The 26552-nt window shown below is 34.6% G+C and overlaps 1 protein-coding gene across 1 annotated transcript in view; it reads right to left on the bottom strand.

Annotated features, from left to right (window-relative positions):
• Positions 1 to 6827: 6827 nt before the first annotated feature.
• The window catches only part of LOC149781968 (OTU domain-containing protein 3-like), a 39667-nt gene continuing 19942 nt past the window's right edge, over positions 6828 to 26552 (bottom strand). The window contains exons 3-8 of the mRNA XM_089936156.1: positions 22517 to 22629; positions 17917 to 18039; positions 17377 to 17496; positions 16807 to 16900; positions 15397 to 15605; positions 6828 to 9015 (exon numbers count right to left, since the gene is read on the bottom strand). Of these exons, the coding sequence (XP_089792282.1) occupies positions 8836 to 9015; positions 15397 to 15605; positions 16807 to 16900; positions 17377 to 17496; positions 17917 to 18039; positions 22517 to 22629 (839 nt within the window). The 3' untranslated portion in view covers positions 6828 to 8835. The remainder of the gene's footprint in view (positions 9016 to 15396; positions 15606 to 16806; positions 16901 to 17376; positions 17497 to 17916; positions 18040 to 22516; positions 22630 to 26552) is intronic.

The raw sequence follows: 26552 nt of genomic DNA, 5'->3' as shown, positions 1-26552 counted from the left end.
ACATATTGATCCTTGTAATGTAGGTCAAAAGGTATAATTTTCATAATAATATTTCCAAGAATAATTATTGAACAATGACCAAAATGTAGCTACCACTGTGACATATTGCTCCTTGTAATGTAGGTCAAAAGGTATAATCATCATAATAATAATTCCAAGAATAGTTGTTGAACAATGACCAAAATGTAACTACCACTGTGACATATTGCTCCTTGTAATGTAGGTCAAAAGGTATAATTATCATAATAATAATTCCAAGAATAGTTGTTAAACAATGACCACAGTGTCAATACTATTAAGCCATACTTATTTCAAACTGAACGTTATAGAGAATAAATTCCAAAAGACAGCATGTGGCATGCTTTTACAGGGACTGGCACCAAACATAATGATAATATGATCCAACGTTCCCAGTCATCAATTAAACTCTATTATTCAACATTTTCATCTAATATCTAACTGGTATTTTACGGCACAGCAACACAAGTAGGCTATTTAGTGCAGAAACAATTTAACTAAAGTGCCTTGCCGAAGGTGACACCACAGTAGCTGACCTGGACTGATCCAATGGTTTGATATGAACCAACAACCTTTTCAGTTGCGCCTCCAGCGCACTAACGCCTAGTCAAACATCTCCAATAACACATTAACACCTGTACACCAATGAACTAATTTCATTAAGTCATTACCTTTGACAAATCTCTTGCACTTTTCATTTGTCAAATGTGTAGCGTGTTGGCCTGGTATGAGACCAGGAGGAGAGACAAATTGACAACTTTTAAATATAGATTACTGATCACACTGAGCAAAATCTTTTACAAGATTCATTGTCTGGTTATGATACAAGATTCAAATTAAGGAGACATCAAATATATGATTTTCAAACATTAGGAGATAACTCTAAAAGTACTGTTTCAAACATTAGGAAAAAACTGAAAGTGCCATCTCAAACATTGGAAGATAACTCTAAAAGTGCTACCTCAAAAAGTAGGAGTTAACTCTTAAGAATGCTTTTTCAAACATTAGGAGATAACTCTGAAAGTACTGTTTCAAACATTAGGAAAAAGCTCTGAAAGTGCTATCCCAAACATTGGGAGATAACTCTAAAAGTGCTTCCTTAAAAAGGAGTTAACTCTTAAGAATGCTTTTTCAAACATTAGGAGATAACTCTAAAAGTGCTAATCTGACAAATTTAAATCCTATACAGGACACAACTCTTGTCTCCAATGTATACCAAGTGTCATTAAGATATCTCAAATGATTCAACTCAAATCATCTTTCCTATTATTCATATTTGTGATAGATTTCATTTCCAAAAACATGCAATAGCAAACCACTTTCACAAGTCTCAAAATTTAAACTAAACTGAAAGGAACAACAAAGTATTTTAGTCATTTCTTGATAATCTGTTATAAAAACTCACTGAACCAAAGGAACAGCAAGCAGTTTACTCACATAAATATACTCCTACATCCCAAGTCCTACTCCCATTATGGAGATGAGCCAAGAGAAAAAAAACGTGCAAGTAAAATCAATGGTCAATATGCATATTTTCTGATGACAACCATAATGCGCATTAAGTTTAGCTGCAATTCAATTAAAACCACAAGAGCACATGCATTAAAAATTTCTGTCATATATTGCATCCAGCTGAGAGTCATAGGGGCAATAACTCTTACAAATATCATATGATTTGTCATTACATGCATCTTTCGATGATGACCATAATATGGGCTAAGTTTCATAGTATCCATTAAACCCTCTCAGGCTACATGGATTTACAACATTGTATTATAAACTGCATTCATCTGCAGGAATCAAGGGCAATATCTGCAACAAAAATGGAAGGAGCAAAGTGATTTGTAGATATACATACATTCAGATGATGACCAAGTTTCAATGAAATCCAGTGAAAACTGAGACAAGCTGCATTTAAGATTCTGAAATTCAGCTGCAAGTCAAAATGGGCAATAACTCAGGTGCTGACCATAATATTTAAAAAAAACTGTGGCAATCCATCAGTATGCAAGGGATGAGTTATATTAACAAAAATGTGTGCCAGGCAGAAGGAATGATGGACATGAGGATAGATCTATAAGCCTGCTTCAAAAAGAAAACCCAGCACCTATTAAGGTGGCTTCATGTATTTTAAACCTTAATTAAAGCTATTGTTGGTAGTGTTGATGTGGGTTTAATATCATTTATCAGTACATGTTGAGTTTATACATGGTGGCCAGCATAACAGGTGAAGGAAAAACCTGGGGAAATCCTGGGAGGAACCACCAACCCACAGGAAGTTACTGGCAAGCCTTCTCAAATAAACCACATTGGCCAAACCCAAGATTCAAACTCACGTGGAATTTGTGAGATGGCAGTGATCAGTAAAGGCAGCACTTTAGACTACTTGACCACCTGGGCATCCTCAAAATAAAGTACAGTAAACCCACAAGCTATGAATATAATGCATTCCTGAGATACCTTACGTATATAGAATTTGCGAGACTCATGATAAATATTCACATAGGAAATATTATGCAAGTAAGGGATTGTGTTCCTTAGACCTCACATTTGTGGCACCCAAATAAAAACTTTTCTAGCCAATAGTTTATTTATTGTGTACAAAATAAATTTCTAAACTTTCAGTTACATTGTAAAAAATGCACACAAAAAATACAAAATGGACAACAATCTTCGATCTATCCATTAATGTAAGCCAAATTGAAAACATAAATAAAGTGTGGTTCCTGCTTGGCGACCCATGCTGCATGTTTGAGTATATATGTGAATAATGCGTGTCTCAATGTGTAGTTTTCTGCTTTTATGTTAATCTTGATTCACATAAAGACTCCAGTAAGTCAAATATTCATAAATTGGGAGTTTACTGTAAGTTTTGCAATAAAACCAGACATGCAAACCATAAATCATAGATTACATTTAATCCAACTTTTGTGTTAATTTCAGATTTGACGAAGATGATGCAGCACATGCTGTCATTTGGCATATTAAGGTAAATATATCGGCAACAACAGTTTCACATCTTTTCCAGTTTTGTCGAACACCGTGTAATTTCCATTTTCTTTCCATATTCAAATGTCTATCATTCATCCCTACTGGTGTATATTGAACAAACATCCCACAGCAATATTATTGGCAAAACTATTCGACTGTACAGTGCAACCCCGCTGTAACACGCCTCACTATAACGTGAAATTTGGATATAACACGGTCGTGGCATGGTTCCCAAAATTTTGTTTATTCATTCACACATGAAAAAAAAATCGTCAAAGTACATGAAATGGTGTATAAATAATTTATTATCATTATGGGGAAGAGATCGCGTATGAATTCGAATTTAATATGATCATGGCGTGGTTTCTGAAACTTTAAATACATGTATGTGTATTTTTCTTGTACTGGGAAAGAATATATTTTTTAAATACGAGAAATAGTGTTTAAAACGTTTATTATCATTTTGGGGAAGCAATCGCATTTGAATTTTAATATGATCGTGGCATATCTTCTGAAATTTAACAATATTACCAGGTTCTTGAAGTGTTATGCCAAAATAAACATTATAGGTCCATGAGTAAAGCCAGTAAGTCATCTTTGTGATTGTCTTCAATTAATTCTATATACAATCATTGCTCAAACAATAGCCAACATGTTTCTTCTTTAACTGCATACACATCCAAGCAGCATGCAATGCAGTGGTTGATAATAGATTCTCACAGTTTAATAATATAAAAAAACAAAAGCCACCAACATATTTGCTGGGCCTGGCGATGTTGTTAGATGCAATCAGTTGACCAGTAAATAATGTCCACTTTATTAGCTGGAAATTGAAAGGGTATGAAACTGTACATGCGTTTAACTTTAAAAATTTTATAAAAGTAACACATGACCATTGCATGCCTACTGCTCTTAGTTCTCGGGTTTTACATGTGTATGAGGTTTGCTTATGAACTAGTTATTAATTTCCTATTTTTTATAAAAATATTTAACATTATGGAAAAGCAAGTTCACAAATGCGATTCATTCTCTGTACTATGCGCAAAAAGAAATTATTATCATTCTGTAGAAGAGACTGTGTATGAATTTGAATACGTAATATAATACGATCATGGTGTGGTTCTTGAACTTTTAAATACATGTACGTGGATTTTTCTCATACCCGGAAAAAATATATTTATTTTTTTTATGAGAAAAAGTGTGTAAAATGTTTATTATCATTTTGGGGAAGAGTCTGTGTATGAATTCAATTCTAATATGACTGTGGCTTGGCTTCTGAACTTTAACAATTTCACCAGGTTCTTGAAGTGTTATGCCAAAACAAACGTTATCAGAAATATTACTTATTACTGATCCATGAGCAAAGCCAGTAAGCCATCTTTGTGATTGTCTACAATTAATTCTGTATACAATCATTGCTCAAACAACAGCCGACATGTGTTATTCTTTAACTGCATACACAACCAAGCAGCAGACAATGCGGTGGTTGATAAAAGATACTCACAATTTAATAAACATCAAAAAACGAAAGCCGCCAACATGTTTGCTGGGCTTGGCAGTGTTATTAGACGCAATCAGTTGACCTGTAAATCATGTCCACTTTATTGCTGGTAATTGTAAGGGTATGAAATTGTACATGTGTTCAGCTCAAATTTTTTTTATAAAAGTGACTCGTGACCATTGCAGGCCTACTGCACTTAGTTCTCTAGTTTTACATGGGTATGGTGTTTGTTTATGAACTCATTATTAATTTCCTATTTTTTTATAAAAATAATATACCATTATGGAAAAGCAAGTTCACAAGTGCAGGTCGTCCTTTGCACTTTGCACAATGATTACTATAGTAGTTTTCAAACTATTCTTTCGATATTCACAAAATCTGAAGTAAAACTTATATGCACGCTGAAAGCATGTGTTGATTGTTAATTATTCTTGCTGTAATTGTTCAAACGAATAGGCGTACAAGCGTTAATTATTGGAAATTTGCAATGGATAAATGTACATGGAAATGCATATGAGAAACTTTAGCAGTATGAAATTTGTAGACACCGTTCATAGATCCTGGAATGTAATGAACCATACACCTGCTTTGTCTTTCTTAACCTAATTTTGCTGTTAATTTTTCCCAATAAATTCAGACACATAATGATGTGTGACAAAATTACTGAATAGTTTAAATTTGTATGCAATTTTTGCAATGGAATTACATATATTATGGATTAATTGCAAGCTCCGACAGTACGATATCAGATGGCAAGTAAATGGTGTTGATACTCTGTTCATGTTGTTTGTTAGACACTGAATTCAGACACAATCTGGGAAACAAATTATTGAATATTGTAAATCTGTGTGCAATTTTTCAATGGAATTACATGCAATATAGATGAAATGCATGCCATAATGGCATGATGATAAACGGTGTTGATACCCTATTCATCATATACATTAGACATGAATACATGTATATGTGCCAATAAGTTGTTCTCTGAAAAAAGTAAAATACTGTAAAACCTTGCATTAACGAGACCCTATTTTTTTAACCCCAATTATCGTGTTATAGAGGGGTTCCACTGTATGACTGTCAAGTGCCATTATCACTATAGGCAAGAACTGAAAAAACAACATGGAAATGCAATAGTTTTAGCTAACCTACCCAACTGACTGTCATATACCTCCAGACAAGTACTGGAGAAAGCTGCATTTTAATGCCCTTTTTTCCATGCATAAGCAGTTTATACTATCACAAACAGCATACATGCTGGTGCACAATGTAGTTGCATATCAGTATTTGCCCTGGTTTATTTTATACTTATGATGTGAACTCTGTGCATTATGTACTGACAGATTAGAATCTGCATCATTTGCAGTCATATTTTTACTACCCTAAAAAATAAGGTGTACTATTACAGGGTTAATAAAAAAAAAGATAAAAAAAGAAAAGGTGTAACTGTATTATCTTGATTCATTTAAAATCAAATATCAGGAATGACTCTGAAAAAGACTCCTGGATTTGCCAACTTAGGAGTCAGTTGATTCCATACATGGAACTGCTAGTGGAAGCTTGGATGGACTTGAGCTTAATGCAAAAATAAATACAAATCACTGAACTATGAAATATATGTCACTGTGATCTAGTTGTCACTGATTACTGCAATACTCCTTGTCATGCAATTACAGGCCAAGTTATGTGTGTATGTGTATGCGTTTTGGATTTTTAACATAGCTTTAACTATTTTTCATATCGCTACAATGTCTGCAGTATGACAGTTTATAGTGATGTCTATCACTGGGACATCATGCCGCAGACACGTAGCATATGTCCCCCCCCAGTCACATTATCCTGATACCAGGCCAACCAGTCCTAACACTGACCTCTTAATGCTGAGCATCAAGCGAGGCAGCTGTTAGTACCATTTTTATAAGTCTTTGGTATGACCCTGCTAGGGTTTGAAACCCGTCACCTTCTGCATCCGAGGTGGACCCTCTAACCACTAGGCCACCTGAAGGGTCGCCAAGTTATGTAACTCTGTAGGCAATAGTGCCTGAGAAAATCAGTTAACACAAAAGTTAACCAAAAATCAATGGATCATGAAATACGGGTCAAAGTGATCTAGTTTTCAATGAATGATGTAGTACTCCACATCATATAACAAAATGCCAACTTCTATAACTCAACAAGCAATAGTGTCTGGCAAAATGAACTAAATGCAAACCCTTACCCGAGTGTTCATGCCGTATGAACCAACAGACATATCTAATCCATAAGATGGAATTACTGTCTAATTTGGCCAATAAAAACAAGTGGAAAAATTTGAATATATAGGATAGAGGTCCGTATTTATTTTCACAGTAAGTTACAATATGAAGCACTTTACTAAATAATGTGATTGTCTTTTGTATATTCACATTTTACTATCAATTACTTTATACAATTATATCACAATTATATCACATTACATAATTTATAGCAGAAGTGCCCTGCACACCCATTCTGGAGCAAATCTCTCAAGCCAAAAATATAACACAAAAGGTGTTATGAAAACATTGGGTTTTGGTTACTCATTTGGAATGATCATAAGAAAATGATTCTTACCAATAATGGAGAATCACAAGTCAACAACTGCCATTTGTAACAAAAATAAAAGTTCATCATGTACACAGTAAACACATATATAATTCAACAAAATCTGGCCAGTATTTTTGTAATAATAATAATAATTCCTAATATCATATCATCTAACTATGAAAGCACAGAAAATGCACTTAATATAAAGTTGATAAACACTCTTACATCATATGAGTAATTTATTCCAAACTTCAAAAAGGATGCAATTCATATGCATGATTGTTTTTTTTTGAGAAAATTCTTTTAAAGGTCACAGTATCAAAATCTGGCCTATTCAGATCTCATTTGCAGCTGAGACTGTGTGGTGACAGCGATTAAGTGATAAACCAAAATTGTTTTAGATCCAAGCCTACTATTAATTAACCCAAATTTGGGATTAAATGGAAAAGTTATGCTTGATATTCTAGTAATTAATTTCAGCCAGTAAGTTACCTTCATTCTCTTAAACAGGGTATTTAATACTCAACCATACATAGGCTGGTAGTTTAGCTCATAAATTAGTTGCCACGACCATGATGGTTATTGATGTCACTATACACCTTTAATTCACATTCATCGTATCAATGCACAGGTGATAAATGTTAACAGTGTGTTGATTACGGACTTTAATTAGTGTTGTACATATCCACATTCCAGATAACATGACCCTGTGGACAACTTTACTTTAGTAGAAATGGACCAAACACAAATTTTTGACACGGAGGTTAATTTAGGGTATTTACATGGACACAAAAATCATTGCTATGTGAAATTTTGATTACGGTGGGCTTGATAAAAAATAAACACATTAAATGATGTTTTGAATACACAATGCCTACCTCATAAGTATAGTCAGAAATACCCAATATTTCCTTTACACTGATGTTGGTTGGTTGGTTGTATTTAAAGGCACTTAAAATGGAATGATTACTCTGCCATTTGAATCCAATGTCAGCATTTATACTGACTGAAATGAAATAGTCTCATCATTAGCAGGTTTTTACTAATGTGTGATCTGCCATTTAACAAGCTAATAAGAATACAAGTTCTTTAGTGCTACAAAAATGACTGAATTACAAGATGTTTTCAAATGCATTTGCACAGGGAACCAGCCTATGCCTGGTAGCATATTAAATACCATATTTAAAAGAAAAAAGATTACTTACTGGCTGAAAACATTCATGGAAAACAATTACTATAATACGCATTCAGAATGGGTACATAACAGTAGGGCTGAACCTAAATCATTTTTATTTCAATGCTGTCACTGCACAGGTACTAATGGATGTAAATATGTACTAATGGATCTCCCCATGCAGGGTGTGTTTACTGAGGGCACCTGCAAGGACATTTTTTTATTAAAAAAAATGACCAATGCAGCATATAATTTTTATTAATTTAAATGTTACCTCTTCGAGAAATCAATTATAGGAGGTATGAATGATTTGTTGGTCATACCACAATTATTTAGAAATATGGCAATACAATAACATTAGATCTACTGGACCTCTGTCTTAACAGACAATCACATCATACGTGCATCAGTTAAACATTAAACTGATTATAACTGATTTAGATATGTGAGCAAATTTCAGCTATTTGGTATTATAGATGTGAGAGTATATAGAATAGACATTTGTAGAAATAGTCCTAAATCTTTGCAATCTTATTTGGTATTATAGATGTGACAGTATATAGATGAGACATTTGTAGAAATAGTCCTAAATCTTTGCAATCTGTAGATCTCTGGTGATGACTGTCATCACACTTTCCTCATCATCACTGCTAAGTTCCTGTGGTTTGCCTCCCAGAAACTTTTGACGATGTCGTTCCTCTGCTCGCTTCTTCTTCTCCAGCTTCTTTTTCTCTTTCTTTTGCTTGGATGACATCTTTTCTGTGCTCTACAATACAGATAAACTCAATGTCTGTAAAGTTTAATCTTAAATCAAAACGTAAAAGAATTAACAATAAAAAAAATTTCTGTTTCAATTGAAGGACACTTAATATTTTAGCCTTTTATTTTACAGTTCTGGTTACAGTTCTGGTGTTTTTTTCTTCTTTTTATTCGAAAAACTAAGTCAGTGCATTCTTGTATAAGTACTGCAATTGATGACAAATGTTCTTAGTACTCGAATATTCCCTGCGACTGGCCCTAAATAACATAATTGCTTCATCTGCTGTACACTCTGGACAAGTCCACAAATTGTGAAAATATTGTGCTGCTAAAATGCCTGAATGGACAAAATTAATCAACTTAAACAATTTGTTAAAGTACAACAAGTCTCAATTACTGCTAGAAGTTTTAATCTCTAACTTTGAAAGAGTTTTAATCCTGCAATTGTAACAATAGATTGTATCACCAAACTTACAAATGTCTATTCAAATTATCTTATATCTGAACATTTAAAGATAAGACAAAACTGCCTGAAATATTTTTACATTACAACTTTAATTCTGGTGAGGAATCCACCAAATATGCAAAGAAGTAAAATCACTTAGACTGGTTAAGGAATTCAATCCTGAAGGTCCAAGTGAACATTACAAAAGTAAAATCACTTAGACTGGTTAAGGGATTCAATCCAGAACAGTTACTTTTTAATGCTACTTACTATATGTATGAAACCCAAACTGACCATGTCAAACATGATGCTTTCAAACAGGTTCTTCTCTAGGACACATAATTACATGAGATTATTTTTAAAAGAGGATCATGCTAAAAAATCAACAATATGAACAAAAATAGTGCATCATATTTTCAAGTCAAACCCTTTTTCTTTGTTAAATCCATCCTATATTCAGAAAATGTATACATTTTTTAAATGGCAGGAACATACAACTGGGATCTTGATATTAAGGGTTGAATATAAAGGCCATTCTGTTTGATCTAAGAGCAGCATACAAGTGGATAAGAAAGCATCCCTCTCTGGAAGATGAGGCTAACAGGAACAGATATTAAATGGAAAGCAAGTGTTGAGCTGCCCCATTTAGTGTGTGTGTGTGTGAGTGATTTGGATTTTTAACGTCACTTTATCAATTATTCAGTCATATCCCTACAATGCCTGCAGTTTGGCAGCTTACAGCAAGGTCTAAGACTGCAGCATGACTGGAGCATCATGCCGCAGACATTTAGCATCATGTTCCACCCAGTCACAACATCCTGACACCAGGCCGATCAGTCCTAACACTAACCTCTTAATGCTGATTGCCTAGAGATGCAGCTGTATGTACCACTTTTATAAGTCTTTGATATGACTTGGCCTGGGTTTGAACTCGCAACCTTCCACATCTGAGGCAGATGCTCTAACCATTAGGCCACTGGAGTGGGTAATAATTTGCATTTGAAAGAAGAATTTGAACCATCTCCATTTCCATTAATGAAGAATGATGTCCCACCCAATCACATTATCCTGAGACCAGCCCAACACTAACCTCTTAATTTTAGAGCACCTAGCAATGTAGCTGCTAGTACCATATTTATAAGTCTTTGGTATGACTGGGCCAGCATTCAAACCAGCGACCTCACGCATCAGAGGCGGATGCTCTAACCACTAGGCCACCAAAGTGGTCACCCCATTTAGCACACGAGCCATGCACGAGACTGACTGCTAGGTGTATCTGTCGAAGGAAGCCTCAATGACGAGTTCTGGGCAATGTTCAGCCAGTTAGAAGAGAAACCAGAATGAGCATGGAACCAACAGCTATGATGCTTCATATGGATGACAATTTTGACACATCCATCTATCACTGACTCAGGCTTCAGTGTGGAAAACAGTTGAGTTTTGCAAAAGACCAAGGTGAAATTGCATGGGAGACATCGTTTTGAGCAGAAAGGCCTGTTTGACACTAGGTACTTCCCTCTCAATGCAGTGCAAAATGTCAGTGACTAGAACCAAATGCAGCAAAAATACTAATTTTGACAGATGCAGGAATTCTATTGGAAGAAATTATTGGAGCAACTGGAGGAAGAATTCTGGGTCAGTAGTTGGAAGATCTGTTCTATGTCAGCAAGAAAGACAAAATATTAAAATAATTGGTCAGACTGAGCTCATAAGAAAGGATTTGTGATTATTCATCTTTGTTTTTATGAATGTGAAATGACAAAGCATCGCTGAATGGTAGACGTGACTGAACATGAAAACAGGTTGTCAAGAATGGTACACTAAGCTGGGAGTCTCAAAGTGTTGTTGTGCCATAAAACGAACCATTCTAAGCATCAGATCTAAGTATCAATAACAGTCTGAGATAGATACCATGGTTCTAGAAAAGGTAAATGCATTTGATATGATGATGCCAATGCTGCTTTTTGAATTGCTAGGTACCAGTGTAGTACAACATCAAGTTCCGAGGTTCACTATGGTTATCTAGGAACAGAGCACAACAGCCATACAGGTAAACATATATGGTTCTCCAGGGCTAGTTCATATGGGACATACTACTAGTCCATTTGGGACATACTGCTAGTCCGTATGGGACATACTGCTAGTCCATTTGGGACATACTGCTAGTCCATATGAGACAAAATACCATAGTGGTAATGACTCTGAAGTCTGTCTAGAACTGGTGTGACTTGAAAAGGTCACGACAAAGTGGGCAAATGTGATACTGGAGTCATGTGAGGGACCCAAGGTGGCAAAGAATGCCCATATGGCGTCAGGAAGTTGGACCAGTTTGGGGCTATCTCACTAATCTTGAACAAATATTTCACCAAAATCATCACCCATCTATCCTCTGACCAGAGTGTACAATTTAATAAGTGTGGTCTGACTAAAGATTTATTATACTTTAACAACTCAAAATTTTACAATCTCACAATAATAAAAAATATAACTACTTTTTCTCTCTGCCAGATAATTCATGTACTGATGAAAATTAATATTTCTGAATATTCTGCCCAGAAAATTTAACATTTTTATTACAAGGATTGTGTGTCTATGCAATGTGCAGGTTTAATGCTGGTCATAAGTGGTTTAGGTTGGTAAATTTGGTTGCACTAGATCTTTGCTTGCCAATAAACAACATATTCATGATAATGTTCAGAATTTTCTTTAACAAATAATAATTTTTGGTTGCATTTCTGATCTTTGTTTTTGTTTTTGTTTATAAAACTATGACAATTATTTCATCTTGTACATGTACTGCAGTTGGTAATATGTCATGCAGACCGCTCCGGTGGTCTAGTGGTTAGAGCATCTGCCTCGGAAGCGGGAGGTCGTGGGTTAGAACCCCGGCTGAGTCATACCAAAGACATACAAAAATGGTACTAACAGCTACCTCGCTTGGTGTTCAGCATTAAGAGGTTAGTGTTAGGACTGGCCGGCCTAGTGTCAGGATAATGTGACTGGGTGGGACATCATGCTACGTGTATGTGGCATAATGCCCTAGTGCTAGACATCACTATAAACTGCCACGCTGCAAACATCGTAGTGATTTGACTGAAATTTTTTAAAAGCTGCATTAAAAATCCTAATCGCACACACACACAATAAATCATGCTAGAAAATTATTGATGAAATATGACCCAATTCTAATAATCAGTATTGTTTCATAGCTTCAACAATATAATGTACCACAGAAATAACATACATCTTTTCAGAGTATCTTAGCTCCAAAAATCTTAAAGATAATCCATATTTGTTTTAAAAAATACTTAATTACAGAATACGAATATCGGTACTATTATTGCAGTAGACTGATCCAACCAAAATATACCATTAAAAAATCTGAGACCACAAGAACCTCTGAAACTTGCATGTTCATGATGTTGACTACATTATTGCAAATAAATGTAAACCCAGTTTAACAAACAAGAGATAACAAAAAAAAAACTGCATACACATTTAAACACATTATACACCACCCCCTTGATAACTTGTGCCTTGACAACTTGCGAACCCACTTGTGGGGTCAGGGGTGGATCCCATTTTTTAAATAAGAAAATACTCAAAACATTTTTCCCTATTTGTTGAACTTGGTAATGGAAACTTCGATATATCGCTTGTTTTATCATAAAAAATGGTAGATAGTACCTGGAAATTTAATCAACATTATGAATTATCTTTTAATAAGAAGTCATATAATTTGCTATATTTTCTTTTCAAACAACATTCTTAGTACACCATAATTAACAATATTCAAGGAAATTCCAATCAATGGAAATGTCACTTATGCCTAGTGGAGACAGTACTTTAATAAATAAATACCAATTAAATAATTTTTTTATCAATTGAAATTTGTGTTCTAGTTCTATCTTTTAGTTCCTTTTAAATGTAATCATCATAAATGCAATGTATTCTCTTGTAATTAAACGTAAACTGTATCAATCTACTGTAACAGCTATGCACGCAAGCATTTCTCTGAGAACCTAACTATATGCCGACCTTGTTTTTATATTGGACTAGCAGCACCATTTGTTGTATTGTTTCACTAAATAAAAAGCTGGCCTCCATTTCTATTATCATGTTAATTACATCTTTTGAATCAAATGCAGGAGGTAGAATACAATTTTTTTTAAAAGGCATACAAATCCAACATGCTTAAGAACCAGCGACCCCAGTCATAGGTCAATTACCTCATTTTAGTCGATCAATCGAACAGTGTTGCAACCAAGCAAAATGAGAACTTTGCAAATAAAGAACTTTGCTTCACAGATACGGATCATTGTGGGGAAAATGAGTTTCAGAGAATTCCTGAATTTGCACATAAAGATATCTTTAAGGATGATAAGAAGTTTCACTATTACATGCAATGAAATCTCAGCATCATATTTTACTGATCAAACAATATAAAAATTGAGTTTCGACGTAGACGATTGTCACACAAAATAAATGTTGTGTGTTTTTGAAAAAGGAATCTTGTTTGGTGGTGTATCAACAGTTAGTCTGGTTCCCTGCTTAACAGACTCCTTGTTTCACAAAACCCCGACTATTTAACAAAATAAAATGCATTGACATTATACACAAAAACTTTTGTGTACCATGTTGGTTGTTGAAACTAGGTGGAATCATGTTATCGCTATTTCAGATGTAGGACATTTTGAAAATAAATGTAATTTTACACAGAATAACGAAAAACTTCATCAGAAAAAACATTTTATTGACATTTATTCTCATGGGGATTATAAAACAAAGATCCAGTCATTAAACAGCCCAGTTCCTTCCCCTCTAAACCCTGCAGTTCTCTGGCTGTCTAGCAGATATTTTGGAGGTCCCTTGGTAACTCGCACCCTCACTTATAGTGTGGTCTGTGTTTCTGGACCCCGATGTGTGCGAGTTATCGAGGGAGAGGTGTACTGCAATTAATTCTTGCAAATAACATATAAACCAATGTCCATGACTGCTTTGTCTCCTTTTATATGCTCTCCTGTGGTAAACTAAATCAAGCCCGCAATTACATGCTGGCTTGGTGTAACACTGATGACCACTGATCTTACAGTGTTTTAAAATGAATGGTTGTTTTGCCTTTATTGCCTTTAGCAAGCTTGCATCTATCTTTGTTTAGGTAATTACTTGATCATGAGTTGCAGATAACTCACATTAATTAGAACAATTAAAACAGTTTCATGACCAAGTGGGAAGCAACTCTAGCATCAGTTTTACAATACAGGTAAAACATTCCAATCTGAATTTTTTTGTCAGCTTTAAAAGCACATACCAGATGTATGGAAATTTATTGTCGATTTAACATTTTGACAAATGTGGAAATGATGAAATCTCAAAAATTGGAGGGTCAGATTAATTAGTCTAATTACAGCACTGTATATTAGAAATTGCTTACTTAAAGTCAGTGAGAAAACAGACGAGTATACAAATACTTCCCATGTCATGCGAAAACTCCTTGGCTCGCTTAAGCCAGAGAAAGAACACCAACTAAAAGGTATTTGCAAAATCTCTGACAAGGCATGAGCAGAAACAGTAAACAGCAAATTACAATTACAGGATTTGGCATCAATCTCTCTATTCAGGACACCAATCTTGTCTGATGTCCATCTTCATGAACTGATGATGTTTATGCACCTTTAAGACTAAACAAGGAAAAGATGTCGTTAAAGTATTTTTTCACTTGGGAGGGCTGGATCTGCAAAGCAGTGAAAGGATTCCAAGCACATTTAGATAAAGTCATGCATTTGAAGAAGAAATAGCAGCTTTCCACTCATGAGCTGCCAAAACATGTCCAATGCCAAATAATGCCATGAGTACACTTTGCAATGAACCAGTCAGGTTGAAACAATATATTTTTAATACATTTTTATGCAAGATGTATCACACATATAAAATACTGCATACCTTAGTAGCTATCTGTACTTTGGTCCTAGCTCCACCATTATGACTGCTAATTGAACCATACCCTGAACTGTCATCTAGACTGCTTTCACGGAAATGGCCTTTACTACCATGCTCCACTGCTACTTGAGTAACATGTCCCAGACTTGAGGCTCCATCAATAAATATTCTACTATTAGTAAATGTTTGTTGTGAAGTCTCATCTGTTGCACCTGCCAATAGAAGTTAGACTCCATTGTTCCATTACAGGAATATGTGGGTATTCACTAGTGCATGTCAAACTGTACACCAGTGTATGAAAGGGCTGGACTTTGAGACTACACTGTTAGTATGATATTTTAAGAATCAGGGTGAATTACATATGGCCTTCTGTGTGGATTTTTTATTATCTATTTACATGCCCAAAATGGGTAATTCTACCAGTGAAACAAGCCTGGAATGCAGCATAAATGTAAACAAAACAATGAATGAATGTAAATTACGTGATTAATGCACTTTGAAGAAAACAAAAATCATTGAAGCAAAATGCAGAATGGTAAATTAAACACAACAAAAATGCAAATACATTTCATGAATGGATTTAAAAACCAATTACCTTCTGTCCATTGCTAAATGTATGGTCCAAAACCATTTCACATATTATTTGGAATTAGACTCAGGTAGACAATTATCAATCTTTACAAGCTTTGAAATTCTTTTTGTCAAGGCATACATAAAACATGAAGACTATCACTGATGTGATGATATTATCACTGATGCTTGTAAATGCGAGACATTATGTAACCAAGCTGAGACAGCAAAAGTCTCACTTTCATTCAGAATGCAACACAAGAGAATCAGTTCAGTTCCATCAGTGATAAAACAAAAATCTTCAAATTGGAAGAGTTATCTTCCTTGTCTTGCTTCAAGCTTTAGAAAAAGCTGTGCCAATCAGTGTATTCATTCTGCATCTTGGTAACTAAAATGTTTTATTTTTAAATTAATTTCAACTTAACAGCCAGCTCTCTAGATCTTACCATTGACAGTCTCAATTAATAATGAGTCAACTCTACAACTTACAACTGAAGGCATGCATTAATAAAAATCCTGCTCTCTAGATCTTACCACCAAGTCTCCATTAATAAAGAATCAACTCTACACTGAAGGCATGCATTAATCAAAATCCCGCTCTCTAGATCTTACCACCAAGTCTCCATTAATAAATAACCAACTCTACATTGAAGGCATGCATTAATCAAAATCCAGCTCTCTAGATCTTACCACCGAGTCTCCATTAATAAATAGTCAGCTTTTTACATCTTACCACTGACTGTCTCCATTAATAACAAAAACTCTCTAGATCTTACCATTGACTCTCCATCAATGAAGAGTTAGCTCTCAAAATCTTACCAACGACAACTCTATACATCTTACCACTGACTGTCTCCATTTCTTGAAGAATGATGGCAATGGCAGCATCAATGTCATAACTACTGTCTAATAAGGCATCCAATATCCTTTCTTCATCCTAAAAAATATGCTGAATCTTACTGTGTGCAATGTTTACATCCAGAATAAAACTGATCTTAAATATGAAATTGCATTACCTCTGTCTACTATATATGAGAATTAAAAAAGCAAATACAAATTCTAACCTATGTAAAACAAAACACATGAAACTGTTGACTTAACATATAACTAATTCACTAAATACACATTCTGCTATAAATTACAGCCCGATTTTTCATGACAATAAAAGGATATTAGCAAAGAATCTGCCTAGTATGCAGGATGGTTCATTACACACCTTAATCTCAATTTTGTGATATTTAAGATATTGTAATTTGAAAATGCTTAATAAAATTGTGAGAAAAAGCATGTCAGACTTTCGTTAACTTTGCAAAGGCAATCCAAAGACTAAACATAAATCAATCTTAAAACAATATCCCTCCTTCTCAGTCTCTTTCCTGTTTTATATGAAGTTACTTTATTTCATTTCCTTACATCACAGCCTGTGGCCTGTCTAACTTCTTCAGTCAGTCTATCTGTATCTCTAATGGCTCTTACTACACCATCTTTCATAAGACCATTTTTGTGCTCTAAGGAGTCTCTGTGGTCCTTAACCTGGACAAGAAAAGAATTTAAAATGTGAAATGTGTAAGTAAATCAATTTGCTCATTATGGCACAAAAAACAAAATGCAATAATTTTAACACAAATCAGAATTCTGGTATATTTATATGGCATTTACACACAAAAGATTTAGGGGTTCTTAGTGGCAAAAAATGACCCATGTATCAAGGAGAAAGATTAAAAACTTATACAAAATTACCAATTTCAGCAAAATTTTTCTGGCAGTTTTCTTCCCAGTTTGTTGGATTCTTTACCAAAATGATGAGTTCAATTCCTATTCCCACTAACCAAAGAAAAACAGGTTTTCAAATTCAATCAGACAAGAATGCAAGTGGGCATAAAACACATGGAAATGCATTGATTAAATCTATCATAAAGCATTCTTAATCTCAGTCTTGATTCTCTGTATTACCTCTATCCTAATATTTGCTGGAGATTCTGTGTTGTCATTGACTCTTCTGACACTGGAGTAGTGATCCCCATTGTGGTAGGCAATGTGAAGCTGCCTGGCTTTTGGGTGCTGACATCCCTGGATCTAAAATGAAAAGAAATTCTGGCTCGAAATACCATAATCCTGAAACAACAATTGTTCTGTGAACTAAATACAACTCACATATATAAACTGATCCCCAAGAGATGTTAAATAAAATAAATGTTGTATAAAACTCACAAAAAATGAAACATGCTTAGATCTCAGCCTCATATAATGTCAATTTGGATGCTGAGACAAAGTAATAAATGAAGCTGAGATTACATATTGTTCATAGTACATGTACTGATATATTGAATATTACAGTCAAGCCTGTCCTAATGGTCACCTGAATTCAGCAGTTACCAGGTCACAATGGCCATTCTAATCCCCCCGCCCCGCAAATTGCCTGTATAATTGTAATGTAATCAGCAGCCACCTGTCTTCTGTAGCAGGCAGCCATGTGTTTCTTAACCAAGCAGTGGTTTCACCCTATCTTCTGCATTTGGCGGCCAGGTATTTCTTAACCAATAAATGGTTTCACGTTGCTTTCTGTACTCATTAAAGTGTATCAGCACTGACCACTCCAATTATGCAAGTTATGAATATGAGAAAACAATGAATGCAAAATACTACAATAATGCTTAATGATGAAATTCAAACTATAATTAATCAAAAGAAAGAAACCAGGAAAACTCGACTACATCCAAATCTAACAACCTGGAACAATATTATTTGTGATTATGGAAAGAAATTCAAATGTTTAGGTTTATTTCAATTTTCAAAGACTTTTAAGACCTCAGGATAAGGGGGCCCTGAGTGGCCGAGTGGTCTAAAGTGCTCTTCATTACGGATCACTGCCATCTCACCTCTGGGTCTGCTTGGGTTCGAGTCTCAGATTCGGCTAATGTGGGTATGTGAGAAAGCTTGCCAGTAGCTTCTCGTGGGTTGGTGGTTCTTTCTGGGGTTTTCCTGGGTTCTTCCTCCACGATTAATACTGGACACCATGTATAGCCTATACGTGTGCTGAAAAATGGCGTTAAACCCCACAACAACCTCTGGATAATCTGCTTGATTTTCCCAAACTTACAAGGCCTTGAAAATGCTATCTCATTTTTCTCAAACTGTCAAAGATCTTCAAAGACCATAAGAATCCTGAATAATAACTCTTTGTTCTATTAGAAACATGCATGTATTGAACCTGCTTCAGAGGTCACCTGTCAACGAAGGCCACTTTGGCCATTTCCCATGGATGGTCACTGTTGACACGTTTGACTCTACTTGATTGAAACAGCTTAAAATGATTCAATTTGAAACCTTATTCCAAACAGATGTGTTATTGAAAAGCAAAGAATTTTGCAGGAGGATTAAATCAGAGGAAAATTAATGTCTGGAGATTGTTGTTGTTGTTGTTGTTGTTGTAGTGTTTAATGCCATTTTTCAGCACACGATAGGCTATACATGGCGGCCAGTATTAATGGTGGAGGAAGAACCCTGAAAAACCCAGGGAAGAACCACCGACCCACGAGAAGCTACTGGCAGGCTTTCCCACGTACCCACGCTAGCCGAGCCTTGGACTCGAACCCACACAGACAGAGGTGAGATGGCAGTGGTCCATAACGGAGAGCGCTTTAGACCACTCGGCCACTCGGGGCCCCAATGTCTGGAGAGTAAGACTATTCAGGACAAGGCAATACTCACAGAAGGTTATCTATATAACAAGAGTTATACTTAAATGGTATGTGAGGGAACCATGTATAATAGACCCTTGTTTCATATTCTGACTTAACTACTTCACCAAAACCACTGAATAAACTATTACATATAACAAAACAATGTCTTGAAGCTGGATTTAATGAATACTTTACCACTGGCTTCGGTAAAGAATATGTTCTCAGTACAAACATGTTTCAAGCTATTTGCTCTTTTGTTTGTTCATTCATTATACATGAATTAATTCATTTATTGATAAAAAGTTTTGGAACAAGGCATAATGCCACTTATGTATTAAAGTTTGATCAGTTATTTTATAAAATGTATCATTATCTTGTCACTGAGGAATTGCTTTTTTTAAAGCATGCATAATTAAATGTAATTTTTTTTATTTCTTTAGAAATTCAACATGAAGACTCATTTACTGCGTGGTCCAAGATGCTGACCTTTACAGAACACTCACATCTCAAATCTGTCCACATGGGTTTGGCTCAAATAATGTGGATATACGACAAAGTTTGCTAGCTGTTTCCTCTCAGTCTGTGGATCTTCACAGTGTCACTGATAAGCTTAGTAGCAATCAAAATTACTTTAATTGCTGTTTGAGTTTCTAATGTTTGCTTGGTTTTGTGAGGTTTAATACAATTTTTCAGGACATGATAGACTGTACGTGGCAGCCAGTATATTTGATGAAAAACAACTCAGTACGACCCCAGGAAGAACTATTGACCTATGGGAAGCTATTGACAAACTTTCCAACAGACACATGTTGGTTAAGCTTTGACTTGAACTCAAACAGAGGTGAGATGTGTGAATGATACCTTTATCTATGTTGTAAAAGCATCAGCTTCAGCATATTGAATGGCTTTATATTAAGGGAAAACTGTAGCATATCATTTGTATGCAGGACCATGTCATAATGAATGCTTTAAAAATATAAAATCACACTAGATGTACCACTTACATTTAAGATACATGTTTAGTTAATATGAAGTATATGTTTAATTAATCTGATGTACATGTGTGTTTAATTAATATCAAATGCATTAATTTTTAGTTAATATCAAATAACATGTATCTGATTTAATATCAAGTGCATGATTTTTTTAATTAATATCAAGTACATGTGTGCTTAATTAAGATCAAGTACACCATTTGCACTATTTTCATTAGACTAATAAGTTGACATTATAATACATATCACAAGATCCCTTTTATGTTATGCCCCCAACCCCATTTAGCTTGAAAAGACATACATAAAAAACCAGAACGTTCAGACCAAAGCCCCAATGCCAATCATCTGAATAATACCGAATACTGAAAGATAATGGTCCTAAACAATGTTGGGTTCCATTAATGTCCGATAATATCAATGTTTCACCTCAAAATGAGATACACTGCCATTTTCCAAGGGCAACACCCGTGGGTCAACCAATTTCAGTATAAAGCTGGCACACAAGATTTGATGAAGTCACCAATATAAACATAAGAAACTAACATCAAGCCATGTCGGATTGTCTTCAGCCCAAGTTTTTGCCCTCCATGCTTTTTCTTCTCAGATCCACTTTTAAAAAAACAGCCTTGCTTCTCCTCATTTCTTCTGGAATACATTTTTGTGCCACATGTGAATGTTGTCATTATTAGATTAGTCACTAACGGAATTTTTCAAATATACCACATTACTACCTTTGGAACATTCCAGAAAAAGATCATAATTACAAACTACTTCATGGACTGAATTAAGGGGTGGCACCTCTTAATTCTAGACTGAATATCTGAACATCATTTAAACCTAACACCTTGCTTAATTCAAATTATGTTTTATGTCTGATAGCTTTTAACAAATCATTCCCTTCCTTCCAAACCTTAGACTGGATGAATGATGACATTAGGTCTATGATCTTTAAAGTGTGGATGAAAATATAGACTTACCAGACCAATATAAACATGGATACGAAAGTGAATGCTGTGTCAAACTTAAAAGGCAAGCTTGAAAATTATGATTCCTTCTATATTAATTTTTTTTACATGTGCTATAATTCCTTCTGTAATAAAATTTTACACATGCTATAATGGTATAAAGTCAAATAAATTAAATTCTAACAAAGGTCAATTTTCATAATCATTTAAACTGGTCAGAATATTCATACAAAATTCATTTGGCAAACTATTTACATACATACATACATACATACATACACACACACACACATATATATTATATATATATATTCCATACAACAATACTTAAAATAAGAAAAAGATTAACAATAACATTGTTTTCCAGGTAAAAATACACAATGTAAAATCAACTCTTCAAAAATGTATTATGGCTATAACTATGCTGGTCACATTTACCAAAACTGTAATCATACAAGTGTGAACTAGAGCATGAATAAACCACAAAAGGGGGCCCATAGTGTGTTATTGTAAAGGTCATTCACTTTCTTATAAAGGCAAATACAACTACGTTGTATACTACTTGCCCAGATGACACAGCTCTATGGTACACTTCCAATTAACAGCTACTGGCTATGTAAATTTGAAACCAATCCTAATTTATAACTGCTACTAATAAAAAGGACAGTATGCCCCAATACATCTTTGCAAAACAACGGTCATGAAGTCACCTCCATCCACAAAGGCATGGAATGACGTGGACTGACAACCATTAGGGACTGAAGACACTCCCAACAATTTTGACTTTCTTTACAAAAGGTGGGGAAATAAAAGAGCAATAGAAAAAGAGCACATTTTAAAATCAGAGCAGTCCAAATGTAAAATTGATAATGATTAAAAGGCTTTATTAAGAAAAGTCTCCAATACTTACCAACAAAAATGGTGCGTTAAGCTGGTGGATTACAATGCTGACTTGGTGTAGTCTTGCAAATGCCACTATTGCATCATTGCCAACATATGTACCAATCTGACGGATATGGCCAACTTAAAATAAAAACGAAAAGCTTTATGGCTTTCAAGAATGACAGCAATAATAAAAACATATATAAGACAAAATAATTCCATATAAGGATGTAAAAAATGATATTTTCAACAATGCAATCTATTTGACTTTCCTAAAACCTTTATTCAGTAAAAACCTGCATAAATTGAAAATGAAACCAATATACAGACAAATAATGAAATCTAACTGTATAAAGTTATTTTTTTAGAGAATAAAACTACAACTGTATGGTGTAGATATTCTAAATACAAAAGGGTCATTACAATCAAAATACATGAAAATCCAAGGATTTCGATATTTATTTTACACCAACTCCTTCAAAACTCTTTAAAGTTAGTCATTAAGTCTATGTTAAAATAACAATATAGGGTCATTAAAATAACACTATAGGGTCATTAAAATAACACTATAGGGTCGATATACCTCAATATTAAAGTGACTAAATAAAGCTTTGAAACTGGCTGGTAACTTATGTTGAGCACCCAGGCAGAGTATCCCAAATCTGAGTCCCAGTCTTGACACCTGTGATACTAGGTGGCTGGCTGGCTGCTAATTATACATATAAGGGACTGTAGTTTAATTTGAGTCATGTGGATGCTGGAGATGTGGGATATGGCTAAAAAAGCATGGAGGTATATAGAGAAACTGCGACAGATCAGATGGGTCCATTCTACCTGGTCTAAAGATTTTCATGTGAAGTTACTTCTTTGCCAGAAAAGGGCAAAGCATGTGCACAGTTGTCAACTTCAAGTCTACAAGTCACTTAAAACAGCTTCCATACGTTAGAAATAAATACCACAGAAACAAGATATATTCATTAAACTTTATAAAGAAATATTATTTTATTTCTTTGATTCAGCAAAATTCCTGCATGACTTTGTTATTGCAAATAATAGTAACCCTGAAAACAGGTAACTACTGAAAACAGGTGAAACACCAAGGTACACTCTTATTACCTTTATGAGATGAAATAGAAAATAAACTTGTTTACTTGTAAAAAGCAATCAGCCATTAAATTTCAATGGAGTAGTAAAATGTGCTCATGACTGGGTTGAACATACTTGGAATTTCATAAACCTATTCAAGCCAACTTGTGCCAGTGGGCAATCAGTGATTAAATAACTCCCCTCTAAGAACCCTTAAGTGGTCTCCAGTAACCATTGTAAACCAGTTACCATGCAGAAAATAAATCCATAGTAATCCTATATTCATTCACAAGCACAAATATACATAACCTGCTGAGGACAAGGTATCACCATATCAAATGTATAGTCATTAATATGAAAACTGGCCAGAAAGTGCCTTTGGAGTGGTCATTAGCTAAACACAAATACTGGACCCATATGTTAGTAAAGGCGTAATACTAGCTGAGTAACATCCAATTATCAAGTTTTACACTGGATCATAAACAATACCCAATAAATAAACTAAACACAAATTTCAACAAAATCACTGAACTATGAAATATGGGGCACTGAGATCTCTTTTTGCAGTACAGGTTTAGTTCTACCAAGATGCATCCCAAACATACTTAAATAATCTGATAGTTTCAAAAAAATTCTTAGGTATGGAAACACCTTGGAGACTTCAAATATTAGAACATCTAGGTATTGATTTACAGTCTTTTAGGTATGTAAACACCGTGAGACTTCAAATATTAGAACATCTAGGTATTGATTTACAGTCTTTTAGGTATGTAAATACCGTGAGACTTCAAATATTAGAACATCTAGGTATTGATTTACAGTCTTTTAGGTATGTAAACACCGTGAGACTTCAAATATTAGAACATCTAGGTATTGATTTACAGTCTTTTAGGTATGTAAACACCGTGAGACTTCAAATATTAGAACATCTAGGTATTGATTTACAGTCTTTTAGGTATGTAAATACCGTGAGACTTCAAATATTAGAACATCTAGGTATTGATTTACAGTCTTTTAGGTATGTAAACACCGTGAGACTTCAAATATTAGAACATCTAGGTATTGATTTACAGTCTTTTAGGTATGTAAACACCGTGAGACTTCAAATATTAGAACATCTAGGTATTGATCTACAGTCTTTTAGGTAAGTAAACACCGTGAGACTTCAAATATTAGAACATCCAGGTATTGTGTTTTAAGTTTTTAAGGTATGTAAACAACTTGCTGAATTCAAATGAAAGACCATCCAGGTAAGGGCTACAATCATTTATGTATGAAATACACCTGGAAACTCCAAATCTTAGAATGTCCAATCTACAATCTTTTAGGCAAGCAGCAGATAAACTCAGGAATAATCTCCCCAATAATCCTCTAACAATCTCGAAGTGTTACCACTTTAAATCACTGTAAATGACCTATGCTCCATATAAAGACACAGAAAAACTGCTATAATCTTTTACACATTTAGAGATGTAGTCTTGTAAATTATAGCTTTTAGCTACCGCCTTAGTCATTACACATGTATATTTTATTGTTGCATGCAATTTTACTATAAAATCTATTTATTTAATTTGATTTCTCTACATTTAATCTTTAAACAGAAATTACACTGGGAGAGGTATATGTTTTAAGTATAGAAACAAGATTTTTAGTAACAAGGACAGGGTGTGTGTGTGTGTGATCTGGATTTTGAATGTAGGTTTAACAATTTTTCAGTCATATTGCTATGATGTCTGCAGTGTGGTAGTTTATAATGATGTCTAACACTGGGGCATCATGCTGCAGAAATGTAGCATGATGTCCCACCCAGTCACATTATCCTGACACAAGGCCGACCAGGTCTAACATTAACCTCTTCATGCTGAGTACCTAGCAAGGCAGCTGTTAGTACTGTTTTTATAAGTCTTTGGTATGACTTGTTTGGGGTTCGAACCCATGACCTCCCATAGATCCTCTAACCACTAGGCCACTGGAGCAGTGAACAAGGTACAGAAGTATGTATTTATGTGTGTGTGCATGTGTGTGTATTAACATGAATCACTGTTTCTTATTCTTAAAATTAATTGCTATTTTAATGTTTATACTGTAGTCAGTAAAACTGCCCCAATAAGCTAATCTTTCTAATTATGTAATGCAAACCAACTACGTGAAATCTGTCGATGTCTGCCCTTTCACAAAGTTTCACACTCCAAGGCAGGATAGTATGCATATAGTATGTAGTCATGAGCAAAATGCAAAACCTTAACCAAAGCCAGTAAACAATGAAATACAGGTCAGTGGAACTGACAGAGATGCATATCATATTCAATTTCATGATAGTAGCATGAACAAAGGGTGAGAAATGAATGTCAAATACAAAATGTAACCCAAGTTAGTGAAGCATAAACTATGGGTAAAATAATCTAACACTGCAATGAGGGAGTAGTACATATCAAGAAGCATTCTAACATCACATTTCATGATTCTTGATAATCATCAGTTTTGCACACTATGTCCTACATTCCTCCAAGTCAGTGAAGCATAAAACATGGGCCATAATAATCTACCAATACAATAAGGGAGTAGTACATATCAGGTTGCATCTCCTAGTCAAATTTCATGATTCTTGACATCATCAGTGTTATACATAAAATCTCAAGGGCACGGGTCATCCCATGCCCTCCAAATCTGGGGAACATACAATATTTTAATGGATAAAGAAATGTAGCATAAGGTACCTACATAATATACTCATAATTACTGAAGACTATTGGATAATCTTATCTGCTCTGCCACCTTGGTAACATTGTCATCTGCACTGTACTATCTATCATTTACTCTGTGGGCACTTACTTTATTGCAGTACATGTTTTATGAAGTACTCATGAAAGTATTAAGAGGTTTGAATATCTGATTCACCTCAAACAAGCAGCACTATGGAATTTTTCATTCCAGATCACTGTTTCACTTAACCTCAGAATTCACTAACCTACAAGCAT

Source organism: Sinohyriopsis cumingii, chromosome 15, assembly GCF_028554795.1.
Source record: "Sinohyriopsis cumingii isolate HCF-2022 chromosome 15, ASM2855479v2, whole genome shotgun sequence".
Classification (NCBI taxonomy): Eukaryota; Metazoa; Mollusca; class Bivalvia; order Unionida; family Unionidae; genus Sinohyriopsis; species Sinohyriopsis cumingii.
Note: the sequence above shows the minus strand (reverse complement) of the source record. Positions and strands in the feature narration are given on the sequence as shown.